Source organism: Microcebus murinus, chromosome 20 (assembly GCF_040939455.1).
Source record: "Microcebus murinus isolate Inina chromosome 20, M.murinus_Inina_mat1.0, whole genome shotgun sequence".
Taxonomy (NCBI): Eukaryota; Metazoa; Chordata; class Mammalia; order Primates; family Cheirogaleidae; genus Microcebus; species Microcebus murinus.
The window spans coordinates 37,250,586-37,267,587 of NC_134123.1; the positions used below are offsets into that span (position 1 = coordinate 37,250,586).

Genomic DNA, 17,002 nt, shown 5'->3' on the forward strand with positions numbered 1-17,002 from the left:
CGGCCCAGCTACTCTGGGAGGGAGGCCGAGGAGGGAGGATCGTGCTGGAGGTCGGGAGGCCGAGGCCGGCCCGAGCAAGAGCGAGACCCCCGTCTCTACTAAAAAAAAAAAAAAAAAAAAAAAATTTAGAAAGAAGTGAATTGGCCAATTAAAAAGATATAGGAAAACTGTCATCCCAGCACTCTGGGAGGCCAAGGCGGGAGGATCGCTCGAGGTCAGGAGGTCGAGGCCAGACTGAGCAAGAGCGAGACCCCGTCTCTACCAAAAAAAAAATAACAATAATAATAATAATCAGAAAGATACGAGGTGGACAATTAAAAATACATAGGAAAAAAAATTAGCCACGCATGTGTCATCATGCCTGTAGTCCCAGCGACTTGGGAGGCCGAGGCGGGAGGCTCGCTTGAGGCCAGGAGTTGGAGGCCAGCCTGAGCAAGAGCGAGACCCCATCTGCACTAAAAAAAAAAAATAGACAGAAATGAGCTGGACAACTAAAAATATATAGAAAAAAAAACGAGCCGGGCGTGGTGGCGCATGCCTGTAGTCCCAGCCACTTGGGAGGGAGGCTGAGGAGGGAGGCTCGCTCGAGGCCGGGAGTTCAAAACCAGCCTGAGCAAGAGCGAGACCCCGTCTCTACTAAAAAAAACAGAAAGAAACGAGCTGGGTAACTAAAGATTAAAATAAAATAAAAATTAAATTAAATTAAAATTAAAAACAGAAGCTTCGAGACTTAATCCGGACACGGACGCTTGGGGACACCTGAACGTAATTGTCACACGGGGTCCCCCCTCCCGTCCCCCAAGGCTTGGGAAGTGAGGCGAGTTGAGACTCCCGAGACCTTCGCCAGCCTCGTCCCTTCTTGCAGGGGAGGCTGGGCCCATACGCCACCGAGGGAGGCGGGGGGAGGAGGCCGGGTTTCCAGGCGACCAGCCGGGCCTGCTCATTAACAACGGGGACAAAAGACCCCGGGCGACAACAGGCCGTTCATCCTGGAAGCCACCGGAAGATTATAAACGGCCCAGGGAGGGAACCTCCATTTCTCAGGCCTTCTCCCTGCCCGGCGGGACTCAGATTGAGGACGAGGCCGACGGCCTCCCTTCCTCCCCCCCCCCCCGGCCCGCCCCAGAGAGAGATTTATCCTCTAAAATGGATTGGAGACAAAAATACGGCGACAATGGGGGGTTGCCGGTGTAGACGGGACCGATTTCTCAGGCCCAGAGGACTCCAGGCACAGCGACGGGTCGTGTGGTCACAGAGAAACGGGGTTCGAGGCCCGGCGCGCAGGCTCACGCCTGTAGTCCCAGCACTCTGGGAGGAGGCCGAGGCGGGAGGATCGCTCCAGGTCAGGAGGTGGAGGCCAGCCTGAGCAAGAGCGAGACTCTGTCTCTACTATAAATAGAAAGAAATTAATTGGCCAACTAAAATCATATAGAAAAAAACCAGCCGGGCGCGGAGGCTCACGCCTGTCATCCCAGCACTCTGGGAGGAGGCCGAGGCGGGAGGATCGCTGGAGGTCAGGAGGTCGAGGCCAGCCTGAGCAAGAGCGAGACCCCGCCTCTACTAAAAATAGAAAAAAAATTAATTGCCCAACTAATATATATAGAAAAAATTAGGTGGGCTCAGAGGCTCACGCCTGTCATCCCAGCACTCTGGGAGGAGGCCGAGGCGGGAGGCTCGCTCGAGGTCGGGAGTTGGAGGCCAGCCTGAGCAAGAGCGAGACCCCGTCTCTACTAAAAAAAAAATAGAAAGAAATTAATTGGCCAACTATTATATATAGAAAAAAACTGAGCCGGGCGTGGTGGCGCGTACCTGTCATCCCAGCTACTCGGGAGGGAGGCCGAGGCAGGAGGCTCGCTGGAGGCCAGGAGTCGGAGGCTGCCGTGAGCGAGGCTGACGCCACGGCACTCGCTCCGGCCCGGGCGACAGAGCGAGACTCGGTCTCAAATAAAAAAAACACAATAGAGCTGCAGCAGACGGCTCTGTGCCCAGTAGACAGCGACCTCTCCCGGATGCTTCTGGAAGCTTCTAGAAAGGGCCGGGTGGGGGGGGGGGAAGAACCAACCACGTGCATTGGCGTATTTGCTGCAGGGCCAGACCCTGTGGGCACGGCCTTCCGTCTGCAGGTCCACAAAGAAGGTTCCCTGCCCGCCACAGCCCAGCCACGTGCCCGGTGAGGCCGGCCTTCACGCTTCCAGAACTTTCTGACCGGCGAGCGCACGTGGGACAAGCACCCGGAAGGACGTCGAAGGAGACAGACGAGGGTCCTGCCCTCCCCTCGTGGGGCTCACATCCCAGCAGAGGACCGGACACACAAAGACGGTGCAAAAGGGGCGTCCGCGGAGGCTCAGGCCTGTCGTCCCGGCACTCTGGGAGGCCGAGGTGGGAGGCTCGCTCGAGGCTAGGAGGTGGAGGCCAGCCTGAGCAAGAGCGAGACCCCGTCTCTACTAAAAAAAAAAAAAAAAATAGAAAGAAATGAGCTGGACAACTAAAAAAATATATATATATATAGGCTGGGCGCAGAGGCTCACGCCTGTCATCCCGGCACTCTGGGAGGCCGAGGCGGGAGGATCGCTCGAGGCCAGGAGTTGGAGGCCAGCCTGAGCAAGAGCGAGACCCCATCTATACTGAAAAAAAAAAAAAAAAAGGGAAAGAAATGAGCTGGACAACTAAAAATATATACAGAAAGAATTAGCCGGGCGTGGTGGCGCATGCCTGGAGTCCCAGCTACTCGGGAGGGAGGCTGAGGCAGGAGGATCACTGGAGGCCAGGATTTGGAGGCCAGTGTGAGCAAGAGCAAGACCCCGTCTCTACTAAAAATAGAAAGAAATGAATTGGCCAAGTAAAACTATATATATATATATATATAAGAAAAAATGAGCCGGGCGTGGTGGCGCACGCCTGTCGTCCCAGCTACTCGGGAGGGAGGCTGGGGCAGGAGGATTGTGCAAGATCAGTAGTTCGAGGCCAGCCTGAGCAAGAGCGAGACCCCGTCTCTACTAAAATTAGAAAGAAACGAGCTGGACGACTAAAAATATATATAGAAAAAAAAGATGAGCCGGGCGTGGAGGCGCACGCCTGGAGTCCCAGCTACTCGGGAGGGAGGCCGAGGCAGGAGGATCGCTGGAGGCCAGGAGTCGGAGGCCGCTGTGAGTGAGGCTGCCGCGCCCCACCCCCACTCTAGCCCAGGCGACAGAGCGAGACTCTTGTCTCAAAAATAATAAATAAAATAAAATAAAAAATAATAAAAACACGATGCTTTCGTTCAGTCAAGCTGCGTAAAACGAAAACGAAAATAAAAAATCGGGAAAAAAAATAAATTAAAATAAAAAATAATTTTAAAAAAACAACAACAATAAAAAAACAAACAAATAAATAAATACCTAAAATCACACAGCCCGGAGAGACCCCGTTGGAAAATTGGAGGAGTCAAGGAAAAGTTAGCTGACTTTGAGAATTCGCGACATTACGAATTTTAGCAAGTTTCGGCCTCACCTAATCCGTGTCACCAGGGCCCCTGAAGAGCGACAGGTGGAACTTGTTGAGATCTCATTGGGTGACATTTTAAAATTCAAGAAAGATCCGACTGACACTGGGGGAAAATGCAGCAGAAAAAAACCAACGCCCTCAGCAACATGCCTTAAAAAAAAAAACGCCTTAAAAAAAAAAAAAACGCTTTTCTTGCTTTTCAACCACTTGTCACGCTGCGAGTCCACGTCCCCCCACCCACGGGACCCAAATCGAGACGTCCCTAATTTGACAAACCACCGAGACACCCATCCAGGAATCTGCTGGGGACTCCGCCCCCCCCCCCCCCCCGCAACCGGAAACAGAACATCCCAACGCCTTCCCGCAAAATCCCGACGCGTCAAAATCAACGCGTGAAAACCGACAAACATACTTGGCAGTCGTTTTTGCAGAACAGCAAAAACAAAAACAAACAAACAAAAAAAACGAAAGTCGTGCTTAAAAATTAAAAAAGAAAAAAAATGAAAACTATCTCTTCATTTTTTTTTATTTTTAAGCACGACTTCCGTATTTTTTAATATATTTTTTATGTTTTTATTTTGTTTTATATATTTTTATATATTTTATACATTTTTATATATTTTAATATATTTAATATGTTATATAAATATATTTTAATATATTTAATGTTATATAAATATATTTTAATATATTTAATATATAAACATATACTTAATTTTACATATTTTAATATATACATTTTTTATATATTTGTTTTTGTTTTATATATTTATATATAAAACAAATGTATTTGCTGTATTTGTTTTATATATTTATATATAAGTACACAAATTTACATTACATTTACATAAAATTTATAAATATATAATATAAAAACATAAACATGTTTAGTCTATTATAGTTTAAGTATATTAGTTTACTAAATAAGTTCAATAAACTTTTTAAAATAAGTTTAATAAACTTTTTAAAATCTATTAAAAGTATTTTAAAATGTATCAAAACAAATTAAATGAAAAAAATGAACAGATAGCTTCCATTTCTTTTGAAAATTTTTTTTTTTTTTTTTTTTTTTTGAGACAGAGTCTCACTTTGTCGCCCAGGCTAGAGCGAGTGTCGTGGCGTCAGCCTCACTCACAGCAGCCTCCGACTCCTGGGCTCCAGCGAGCCTCCCGCCTCGGCCTCCCTCCCGAGTAGCTGGGACTACAGGCATGCGCCACCACGCCCGGCTCGCTTTTTCTATATATTTTTACTTGGCCAATTCATTTCTTTCTATTTTTAGTAGAGACGGGGCCTCGCTCTCTTCGAAACTCCCGACCGCCAGCGATCCTCCCACCTCGGCCTCCTCCCAGAGTGCTGGGATGACAGGCGTGAGCCACTGCACCCGGCCTATTTTTTTTGAAATTTTTAACTCCGTGGGAGTTAGATTTTGTTTTTGTTTTTTTTTTTTTTTTTTTTACAAAATAATGTACTTTTTTTTCTTTTTCCGCTTTATTTTTAGTCCCGTGTCTGACCCATCTCTTGCACGGGACGGTTATTCAATCTCGGCTCGATTCACTCGGGTACTTCCCACAGGGAAAACCTGTCCCCATCCTGCGGTGACGAAGCCACCGCCCTGGACTCGGGGACCCTAAATGCCCCGTGACGCACCAGGCCGCCCTCAACAACCCCGCGCCCAACCTGGATCCCGGAGCGCGCGCGCAGGTGTAGACCGTTTCCCCCCCCAAAACCAGCCCCTTTGGCCGGACCTGTGAACATCAGCTCCGTCAGAGCCCGGCCCTGGGAGCCAGCCCTAGCAACGGTCGCCATGGTTACGGCCGCCGTGGTTACGCCGCCAGCAGAGTCTACAGGGCCACGTGCGACTCGTGGGCGTGGCCTGTGGTCGTCAAGGGGCGGGGCAGACGGAGTCGACGGACAGCCCCTTCCCGTCCGCCCCTTGGGGATCAACCAGGAAGGTTCTAGAAGGTTCCATAGGGGGAAACAGAGTCACGAGACGCCGGCCCGGAGGGGAGCCGGGGAGCAGCGAGGAGGAGGTTCCAGAAGTAGACGTCTTCCCTCTGTCGGAATCCACGGACACGCTGGGGCCGTGCTTAAAAACACGCACACAAAAAAATGACACGTCCCCCCCGAAAATCGGCGCTAGGGGCGGGCGAACCCCGAATTCCGGCCCGCGGGACACGTGGGGCCCACGGCCGAGGACGTTCGCCCCGCCCGGCCCGGCCCAGCCCGTGTTTTTGCCACCGCTGCCTGTCCTGCTGTACAGCCGGCTCGTCCCGGCCCACAGCACGCATGTGCGTGTGCGGAGCGTGCGCGTGTGCGGAGCGTGCGCCCCTCTCTGTCCCGCGGCCCCGGAGACGGTGACCCGGCCTCCGCTGTGCAAAAGGTTTGGGGACCCCCGTCCTAGGGTGCCCTCTTGGGGAAGAATAAACAGAAGACCCCGTGTTATTTTCGGGGAAATACGACGGTATGTCGTGGGGTTTTTTGGAGACAAGAGTCTCGGGCTCACGCCAGCCTCCAACTCCCCGCCTCAAACCAGCCTCCCGCCTCGGCCTCCCTCCCCAGATGCTGGGACGACAGGCACCCGCCACCACGCCCGTCTGGTTTTGAGACTCTATGGTCGTCCTTTTTGTCCTTTTTTTTTTTTTGCCATTTACTAGACGTGATCATGGATTGCAAGCGCATATTGTGAAAACTAATAAAAAAAGAATTAAATAAAAAAGACTTTTAAACTTTCATTTATAAATAAATTTGTTAAAATGAGTAAATATATTTAATTTGTGAAAATATAAACATTTATATTACATATGAATATGTATTTATATTACATATAAATATATATTTATATTATACGTAAACATATTTATACTACATATAAACATGTGTTTATATTATAAACATATTCATATTATATGTAAATATGTATTTGTACTCTATATAAACATATTCATATTATATTTAAATATGTATTTGTGCTCTATACAAATACATTCATATTATATGTAAATGTGTATTTATGCTGTATACAAATACATTCATACTATATGTAAATATGTATTTGTACTCTATATAAATACATTCATACTATATGTAAATATGTATTTGTACTCTATATAAATATATTATATGTAAATATGTATTTGTACTCTATATAAATATATTCATATTATATGTAAACATGTATTTGTGCTCTATATGAATATATTCATATTTAAATATGTATTTATACTCTATACAAATATATTCATATTATATGTAAAAATGTATTTATACTCTATACAAATATATTCATATTATATGTAAATATGTACTCTATATAAATATATTCATATTATATGTAAATATGTATTTGTACTCTATACAAATACATCCATATTATATGTAAATATGTATTTATACTCTACAAATATATTCATATTATATGTAAATATGTATCTGTAATCTATATATATATTCATATTATATGTAAATATATATTTGTGCTCTATACAAATACATTCATATTATATGTAAATATGTATTTGTACTCTATATAAACATATATTGTATATAAACACATTTACATTATATACAAATATACATTTATATATAAGATAAACATAAGTAATATAAATTTACATATTCATCAATACAGAAACGTAAAATATATTTATATTTACACGCAATAAACATATTTATATACTTACATTTACATATAATGCATAAACACACTATGAAAACATTGCATATGTTAAATGTAAATATAAATATATTTTTATACATATATGAGCACATAAACTTATATTTACATGTAATAAACATATGAATATATTTAGTTTATTCTACTACAAACACATTAATTCATTAAGAAATAAGCTAATCTATTGAATTTTTGAAAATTTATTAAGGCTATTTTTAAGTGCATTAAAACAAGTTAAATTTCTCGTTTAATACATTTAATAACTTTAATAAACTCACAGCGCGACTTAGGAACATGAAACACACAACACGGATCCATAACTCATTTATAATTTCATAAATTTAATAAATTTATGAACAGAAAATTTCATACATTTAATAAATTTATGAACACAACTGAAATTCCAACAAATTTATTCCCCCTGCAAATGAAGCCTGCACCCGGTCGGCCGGCTTTGCTTATAAACAAGACTTTTTTTAACTGAAAATGCATTTTTTATTCCGTTTATTTCCCTTCCCCGGGGACGGAAGCCGCGTTTGGCGGGAACGCGCCCTTCCGGCCGCGGGTTCGAATCCCGGGTCCGCCGCCCGCCGCCGCTGAGGCGCCGCGAGCCCCGCGACCTCCGCCGCCCGTGACGCGGGGCGCGGGGACCGACCGCGGGGGGTCCCCCGAGTCGGGGGGGGAAAAACTGGGGGGTCACGTCGCGCGTCCCCTCCCCGGGAACCCCGCTTCCTCCCGCGACAGGCGTACGGGTCCACCGAGTCACCGGAACCCGGAAAACGGAAGTCCTTGCCTCCCCCCAGGAAGTCCCGCCCTCGTTTCTACGTAAGTCGCGCCGTCAGGCACCCCATACCGGAAGTCCCGCCCTCGTTGCTACGTAATTCGCGCCGTCACGCACCCCATACCGGAAGTCCCGCCCTCGTTTCTACGTAATTCGCGCCGTCACGCACCCTATACCGGAAGTCCCGCCCTCGTTTTCACTTAAGTCGCGCCGTCAAGCAATCGCCACCGGAAATCCCGCCCCCCCTTTTACACGAAAAACCCGCCCCCACGCGGCCCGAAACCGGAAGTCCCCCCCTCGTCTACACGGAAGTCCGGCCCTAACGCGGGGTGTTAACCGGAAGTCCCGCCCTCGCGCCGCCGCCAACCCGGAAGTCCCGCCCGCCCGGCGCCCGCGCTCACCGCCGATGATGGTCCGGATGAGGGAGGCGTGGCCGGGGCAGTCGACCAGCGTCACCTGCAGCATCGGCTCGCCCTGCTCGGCGACATCCGCTTCAGCGGCGGCGGCGGCGGGCAGGGCCGGCCGCAGGCGCTCGGGCAGCGGCACCGCGAAGCACGAGAAGCCCAGGTCGAGCGTGATGCCGCGCTCGCGGCTCTGCGGCTGCTTGTCGAAGGCCGCGGTGGACGCCGTGGTGCTGAGCGCGCGCGCCAGCGCCGTCTTGCCGCTGTCGATGTGGCCCAGCACGCCCACGTTCACGTTCAGCCGCCGCGCCGCCATCGCGCCGCCGCGGGGCACGCCGGGACGCGCGCCGGTCCGCCGCTCGGCGCGCTCCCCCCGCCCCCCCCAGAAACCCGCGACCGGAACCGCCGCCGCGGTCCGGCGCGATAAGCGGCCCCCCACGGAAACCGCGGCTCCCGGCGCGCAATAGTTCCGGGCACGGATAGTTCCGGGTCTCCGGGGGTCCCCAGAGGGCGCGACCGGAAGTGCGGGCGTCGGACAGCGGGACGGGGTGGGACCGGTGTCGGCTGGCCGTCACGTCGCTCGTCCCGACGGGAGCCGGCGGGGGACAAAATATTGGCGCTCCCTCCGTCCCTGCAACCGTGCACCCCGGCCTCCGTGCACCCGGGCCTCAATGCACCAGGGCCTCCGTGCACCCCGGCCTCCGTGCACCCGGGCCTCCGTGCACCCGGGCCTCCCTGCACCCCGGCCTCCGTGCACCCGGGCCTCCGTGCACCCGGGCCTCCCTGCACCCCGGCCTCCCTGCACCCCGGCCTCCGTGCACCCGGGCCTCCGTGCCCCCCGGCCTCCGTGCACCCGGGCCTCCGTGCCCCCCGGCCTCCGTGCACCCTGGCCTCCGTGCACCCGGGCCTCCTTAAACCGAGCCTCCGTGCACCCGGGCCTCCATGCACCCGAGCCTCCCTGCACATGGGCCTCCGTGCACCCTCGCCTCCATGCACCCGGGCCTCCTTAAACCGAGCCTCCGTGCACCCGGGCCTCCGTGCACCCCAGCCTCCCTGCACCCGGGCCTCCGTGCACCCCGGCCTCCGTGCACCCGGGCCTCCCTGCACCCCGGCCTCCGTGCACCCGGGCCTCCCTGCACCCCGGCCTCCGTGCACCCGGGCCTCCGTGCACCCGGGCCTCCGTGCCCCCCGACCTCCGTGCACCCTGGCCTCCGTGCACCCGGGCCTCCTTAAACCGAGCCTCCGTGCACCCGGGCCTCCATGCACCCGAGCCTCCCTGCACATGGGCCTCCGTGCACCCTCGCCTCCATGCACCCGGGCCTCCTTAAACCGAGCCTCCGTGCACCCGGGCCTCCGTGCACCCCAGCCTCCCTGCACCCGGGCCTCCGTGCACCCCGGCCTCCGTGCACCCGGGCCTCCCTGCACCCCGGCCTCCGTGCACCCGGGCCTCCCTGCACCCCGGCCTCCGTGCACCCGGGCCTCCGTGCACCCGGGCCTCCGTGCCCCCCGGCCTCCGTGCACCCTGGCCTCCGTGCACCCGGGCCTCCTTAAACCGAGCCTCCGTGCACCCGGGCCTCCATGCACCCGAGCCTCCCTGCACATGGGCCTCCGTGCACCCTCGCCTCCATGCACCCGGGCCTCCTTAAACCGAGCCTCCGTGCACCCCAGCCTCCCTGCACCCGGGCCTCCGTGCACCCCGGCCTCCGTGCACCAAGCCTCCGTGCACCCGGGCCTCCGTGCACCCCGGCCTCCGTGCACCACGGCCTCCGTGCACCCGGGCCTCAATGCACCCAGGCCTCCGTGCACCCGGGCCTCCGTGCCCCCCGGCCTCCGTGCACCCGGGCCTCCGTGCACCCGGGCCTCAATGCACCCGGGCCTCCGTGCACCCCGGCCTCCGTGCACCCCGGCCTCCTTGCAGCCTGGCCTTTGTGCTCCCCGGCCTCCGTGCACCCTGGCCTCCGTGCACCCGGGCCTCCTTAAACCGAGCCTCCGTGCACCCGGGCCTCCATGCACCCGAGCCTCCCTGCACATGGGCCTCCGTGCACCCTCGCCTCCATGCACCCGGGCCTCCTTAAACCGAGCCTCCGTGCACCCGGGCCTCCGTGCACCCCAGCCTCCCTGCACCCGGGCCTCCGTGCACCCTGGCCTCCGTGCACCAAGCCTCCGTGCACCCGGGCCTCCGTGCCCCCCGGCCTCCGTGCACCCGGGCCTCCGTGCACCCGGGCCTCCGTGCACCCCGGCCTCCGTGCACCCCGGCCTCCTTGCAGCCTGGCCTTTGTGCTCCCCGGCCTCCGTGCACCCGGGCCTCCGTGCACCCCGGCCTCCGTGCACCCGGGCCTCCGTGCATTCGAGCCTCCGTGCACCCTGGCCTCCGTGCACCCCGGCCTCCGTACATTCGAGCCTCCCTGCACCCCGGCCTCCGTGCACCCGGGCCTCCGTGCACCCCGGCCTCCGTGCATTCGAGCCTCCATGCACCCCGGCCTCCGTGCACCCCGGCCTCCGTGCACCCGGGTCTCCCTGCACCCCGGCCTCCGTGCACCCGGGTCCCCCTGCACCCCGGCCTCCATGCATCCTGGCCTCGGTGCACCCGGGACTCCGTGCACCCGAGCCTCCCTGCACCGGGCCTCCATGCACCCCGGCCTCCGTGCACCCGGGTCTCCCTGCACAGGGCCTCCGTGCACCCGGGCCTCCCTGCACCCCGACCTCCGTGCACCCCGGCCTCCGTGAGCCCCGGCCTCCGTGCACCCAGGCCTCCTTGCAGCCTGGCCTTTGTGCTCCCCGGCCTCCGTGCACTGGAGCCTCCGTGCACCTGAGCCTCCATTCACCCGGGCCTCCGTGCTCCCGAGCCTCCGTGCACCCCTGCCTCCGTGCACCTCGGCCTCCGTGCACCCCGGCCTCTGTGCACCCCGGCCTCCACGCATTGATAGCAACAAGCTCTTAGCCAGCGCTTGTTGGCCGCCAGGCGCCATGCTGTGGTACATTGGCCTCTAACATTATATTCCAGGGCAGGCGACCTCAACCTTTCTACACAGGGGGCCAGTCCCCTGTCCCTGAGGCCATGGGAGGGCGGGACGACAGTTAAAAAAAAAAAAAAAAAAGAAGAGGCTTGGCGGAGGCTCACGCCTGTCATCCCAGCACTTTGGGAGGCCGAGGAGGGAGGATCGCTCCAGGTCAGGAGTTGGAGGCCAGCCTGAGCAAGAGCGAGACCCCGTCTCTACTATAAAAATAGGAATAAATTAATAGCCCAACTGAAAAAAAAAATATATATATATACATATATTAAATTAACTCTTGGAGGCCCAGGTGGGAGGATCGCTGGAGGTCAGGAGTTGGAGGCCAGCCTGAGCAAGAGCGAGACCCCGTCTCTACTAAAAATAGAAAGAAATTAATTGGCCAACTAAAAATATATAGAATAAACGAGCCGGGCGTGGTGGCGCATGCCTGTAGTCGCAGCTACCTGGGAGGGAGGCCCAGGCAGGAGGCTCGCTGGAGGCCAGGAGTCGGAGGCTGCTGTGAGCGAGGCTGACGCCACGGCACTCACTCTAGCCCGGGCGACAGAGCGAGACTCTGTCTCAAAAAACAAAAACCCACAACAGATCTGCGAACCCCACGTTGAGCCAGGAGTTCGAGGAAGCCTGAAAAACAGGAGCAAGAACCGGCAGGTTGTAGGTTCGAGTCCGGCCTCCGCCTCACCCTGGCCACGGTGACTTCGCCGTGTCTTCCGCCTGCAAAGTGGACGTCATCATGTCCCACGAGCAACATCCTTGCAGTCCATAGAGGTCAGCCTCTGCTCACGGCAGCCTCCAACTCCTGGCCTCCAGCGATCCTCCTGCCTCGGCCTCCCTCCCGAGTAGCTGGGACGACAGGCATGTGCCTCCACGCCCGGCTCGTTTTTTCTATATATTTTTAGTTGGCCAAATTAATTTCTATTCATAGTAGAGACGGGGTCTCGCTCTTGCTCAGGCTGGCCTCCAACTCCTGGCCTCGAGAGATCCTCCCTCCTCGGCCTCCCAGAGTGCTGGGATGACAGGCGTGAGCCTCCGCGCCCGGCCTTTCTATATATTTTTAGTTGTCCAGTTCATTTTTCTATTTTTGGTACAGATGGGGAGGGGTCTCGCTCATGCTCAGGCTGGCCTCTAACTCCTGACCTCGAGCGAGCCTCCCTCCTCGGCCTCCCTCCCGAGTAGCTGGGACTACAGGCGTGAACCACCACGCCCGGCTCGTTTTTTTTCCTATATATTTTTCGTTGTCCCGCTAATTTCTTTCTATTTTTTTTAGTAGAGACGGGGTCTCGCTCTTGCTCAGGCTGGCCTCCAACTCCTGGCCTCGAGCAATCCTCCCTCCTCGGCCTCCCAGAGTGCTGGGATGACAGACGTGAGCCACCCTGCCTGGCCCCAGCTATTTTTTTCTATATATTTTTAGTTGTCTGCCTAATTTCTTTCTATTTGTTTTTTTAGTAGAGCCGGGGTCTCGCTCTTGCTCAGGCTGGCCTCCAACTCCTGACCTCGAGCGAGCCTCCCTCCTCGGCCTCCCAGAGTGCTGGGATGACAGATCGGTGGTTCTTAAATTGTTCTTTGGCAGCAAAAAATTGGATGAAAGGGGAAATTGTGGAGCTGGTATTGTCCACTCTTCGTGTCCCCCTTCCCGACTCATATTGGCCATGAAAAGATTCCACCATGATTTCAAGAAAACTACTAGACCAATTAAATATTCCGGAAGATTCCTCTGAGCTCTAAAATCCTCGTCCCCCTCCCTAACAATCTTTTGGCTGCAAGGAAACCTTTCTCTTTGCTCTGTGTCCATACAGACAAAGATTGGGGCTTAAAATGATGAATGTACTGTCATCCCAGCACTCTGGGAGGCCGAGGCGGGAGGATCGATTGAGGCCAGGAGGTGGAGGCCAGCCTGAGCAAGAGCGAGACCCCGTCTCTACTAAAAATAGAAATTAATTGGCCAACTAAAAATATGCAGAAAAAAACGAGCCGGGCGTGGAGGCGCATGCCTGTAGTCCCAGCTACTCGGGAGGGAGGCCGAGGCGGGAGGCCCGCTTGAGGCCGGGAGTTGGAGGCTGCTGTGAGCGAGGCTGACGCCACGGCACTCACTCTAGCCCGGGCGACACAGCGAGACTCTGGCTCAAAAAATAAACAAACAAACAAACAAAAACAAACACACAAAACAGAACAGATATAATAACCAGAGCTTTGTAGAAAGGTACAAATGTGGGTTGTTTTTTTTTTGTTATTTATATTTTCTTTTAAATTTTTCTTTTCTTTCTTAGTAGTTTCCAGTGGGACAGATTTTTTATATTATTTCATATTTTCAAATCTGTTTCTTAATTTTCAAAGATCAATTTTACTTTTTAAACTTAAAAAAAATTGTATTAATTTAATATTTATTTTTTTTCCCACTTTTTTCTTTTTTTTTAATGTCTTTGGTCTACAGAAGGATTTTTTTTTCCCCCTGGCTATTAATTTTAGTTTTCTTTGTTGTTTTTTTTCTTCACTTTTTTTCTTTTTTTATTTCTTTGATCTACAAAATTGTTTTTACCTGGATAATAACTTTACTTTTCTTCTTCTTCTTCTTTTTTTTTTTTTTTGCACTTTTTTATTTCTTTGGTCTAGAGAAGGGTTTTTTTTCCTGGCTAATAATTTTAGTTTTCTTTGTTTTTTTAACACTTTTTTTTTCTTATTTTTTTTTTATTTCTTTGATCTACAGAAGGATTTTTTTCCTGGCTAGTAATTTTACTTTACTTTTCTTTTTTTACAACTTTTTTTCTTTTTTCATTTATTTGATCTACTGAAAGATTTTTTCCTGGCTAATAATTTTATTTTTCCTTTTTTTTTTCCACTTTTTTTTTAAATTTCTTTGATCTACAGAAGGATTTTTTCCTGACTAGTAATTTTTCTTTACTTTTTTTTTTGTAACTTTTTTTCTTTTTTCATTTATTTGATCTACAGAAGGATTTTTTTCCTGGCTAATAATTTTATTTTTCCTTTTTTTTCCCACTTTTTAAAAAATTTCTTTGATCTACAGAAGGATTTTTTTGCTGGCTAATAATTTTATTTTTCTTTTTTTTTATATAACTTTTTTTCTTTTTTCATTTATTTGATCTACAGAAGGATTTTTTCCCGGCTAATAATTATATTTTTCCTTTTTCTTTTTCCACTTTTTTAAAAATTTCTTTGATCTACAGAAGGGTTTTTTTCCTGGCTAATAATTTTACTTTTCTTTCTTTTTTTTTTATAGAACTTTTTTTTTCTTTTTTCATTTATTTGATCTACAGAAGGATTTTTTTCCTGCCTAGTAATTTTATTTTTCCTTTTTTTTCCACTTTTTTTTTTAAATTTCTTTGATCTACAGAAGGATTTTTTTCCTGGCTAATAATTTTACTTTTCTTTTTTTTTTTTATAGAACTTTTTTTTTCTTTTTTCATTTATTTGATCTACAGAAGGATTTTTTTCCTGCCTAGTAATTTTATTTTTCCTTTTTTTTGCCACTTTTTTTTTTAAATTTCTTTGATCTACAGAAGGATTTTTTCCCCTGGCTAATAATTTTACTTTTCTTTCTTTTTTTCCTTGCTGTCACTTTATTAGGAGAGGGTGACAATGTTATTATCAAGAGAAATTCCTTCACCTGTCTAGCGTAAAAAGAAAATAAGAAAAAAAAGAAAAAAGGAAAAGAAAAATAATTAAAAAAAAAAATAATAGAAAAAACCCAATAATATGGCACCACTAAATCCCGGAACCAAAGTCACGATCCCCCGGTGTATCACCCGAGCCCCACATGAAACCCCGGAAATGGCCCCTCGCCACCGCCGGAAGCGCTGGCCACCGGCGGCGTCCTCGGCGTCGGCGGCGGAAGGGAAAGCGGACGCGGGAAACACAGAAGCCGGAAGTGCATGGGCGGAGCTCCACCGGCATCCCCGACGGGCGTGCCTCGCAGCCAATCGGAAGCGGAGGCGCCGCCGCCTCCGCCAATGGCACGCCGATGGGGGCGGGATTTCCGGGAAAATCTCCCTGGTAACGGCCGCGTGGGCACAGCGGCGGCAACGGCGGCGGCGGCAAGATGAAGATCGAGGAGGTGAAGAGCACGACCAAGACGCAGCGCGTCGCCTCGCACAGCCACGTGAAGGGGCTGGGGCTGGACGAGAGCGGCCTGGCCAAGCAGGCGGCCTCGGGGCTCGTCGGGCAGGAGAACGCGCGAGAGGTGCGCGGCCCGCGCGGGATTTGGGGGGGGAGAGGGGGCGCCCCCGGCGATTTTGGGGGGTTTCCATGGAAACGGGGCTGCGGGGAAGCAGGGACGACCCCCAGGGGTGACAAATCCCCAATTCGAGGCCACCCCCAGCCCCCCACTAGGGTCACAACAGGGGGGGACCCCGAGACTCAGGTGGGGGGCCCGCGCGGGATTTGGGGGCGCCACCTGCCGATTTTGGGGGGTTTCTATGGAAACGGGGCTGCAGGGAGGCAGGGACGACCCCCCAGGGGGTGACAAGCCCCCAAATCGAGGCCACCCCCAGCCCCCCACTAGGGTTACAACAGGGGGGGACCCCGAGACTCAGGTGCGGGGCCCACGTGGGATTTGTGGGCGCCCCACGTGGGTTTTTGGGGGGTTTCCATGGAAACCAAGCTGCAGGGAGGCAGGGACGACCCCCCAGGGGGCGACAAGCCCCCAATTCGAGGCCACCCCTAACCCCCCACTAGTGTCACCCACTGGGGGGACCCCGAGACTGAGGTGCGGGGCCCACGCGGGATTTAGGGGTGCCCCACGTGGGTTTTTGGGAGGTTTCCATGGAAACCAAGCTGCAGGGAAGCAGGGACGACCCCCCAGGGGGTGACAGCCCCCAATTCGAGGCCACCCCTAACCCCTCACTAGGGTCACAACTGGGGGGAACCCCGAGACTTAGCTGCGGGGCCCGCGCGGGATTTGGGGGCGCCCCACGTGATTTGGGGGCGCCCCACGTGATTTTTGGGGGTTTCCATGGAAACGGGGCTGCGGGGAAGCGGGGACGACCCCCCAGGGGTGACAAGCCCCCAATTCGAGGCCACCCCCAGCCCCCACTAGGGTCATAGACCTGGGGGGACCCCGAGACTCAGGTGCGGCGCCCGAGCGGGATTTGGGGGCGCCCTCTGTCGATTTTGGGGGGTTTCCATGGAAACAGGGCTGTGGGGAGGCAGGGACGACCCTCCAGGGGGTGACAAGCCCCCAATTGGAGGCCTCCCCCAGACCCCCACCAGGGTCACAGCTAGGGGGGACCCCGAGACTCACAACTGGGGGTCCCCAGTGGGGGTGGGGGGTCGGGGTCGGGGGTGCGGGCTCCAATTTGTACAAATTTTCCTGTCTTTAGTTGTTTGACTAATTTGTTTGTGTTTTTTCCTTTTTTTAGTAGAGACGCGGGCCGGCTCTTGTGCTCAGGCTGGCCTCCAACTCCTGACCTCGATAATGATCCTCCTGCCTCGGCCTCCCTCCCGAGTAGCTGGGACTACAGGCATGCGCCACCACGCCTGGCTCATTTTTTCTACATATTTTTAGTCGTCCAGCTCGTTTCTTTCTATTTTTTTTTTAGTAGAGACGGGGTCTCGCTCTTGCTCAGGCTGGCCTCCAACTCCTGACCTCGAGCGATCCTCCCGCCTCGGCCTCCCAGAGTGTTGGGACGACAGGCGT

General features: G+C 52.4%; 3 protein-coding genes across 4 annotated transcripts in view; 2 read left to right on the forward strand and 1 right to left on the reverse strand.

The window, feature by feature from the left end:
* The window catches only part of EEFSEC (eukaryotic elongation factor, selenocysteine-tRNA specific), an 86,341-nt gene extending 77,583 nt beyond the window's left edge, over positions 1-8,758 (reverse strand). Inside the window, exon 1 of one of the 2 annotated variants that reach the window (XM_075995935.1) lies at positions 8,342-8,758. In XM_075995935.1, coding sequence (XP_075852050.1) covers positions 8,342-8,657 — 316 coding nt within the window. In that variant the 5' untranslated portion in view covers positions 8,658-8,758. The remainder of the gene's footprint in view (positions 1-8,341) is intronic. The other variant, XM_075995934.1, reaches the window with a different exon arrangement.
* MGLL (monoglyceride lipase) overlaps positions 1-17,002 on the forward strand; it is a 401,877-nt gene that overhangs the window by 202,633 nt on the left and 182,242 nt on the right. The window lies entirely within an intron of this gene.
* Positions 15,407-17,002, forward strand: part of RUVBL1 (RuvB like AAA ATPase 1) — a 21,188-nt gene continuing 19,592 nt past the window's right edge. The window contains exon 1 of the mRNA XM_075995938.1: positions 15,407-15,547. Within this exon, the coding sequence (XP_075852053.1) occupies positions 15,407-15,547 (141 nt within the window). The remainder of the gene's footprint in view (positions 15,548-17,002) is intronic.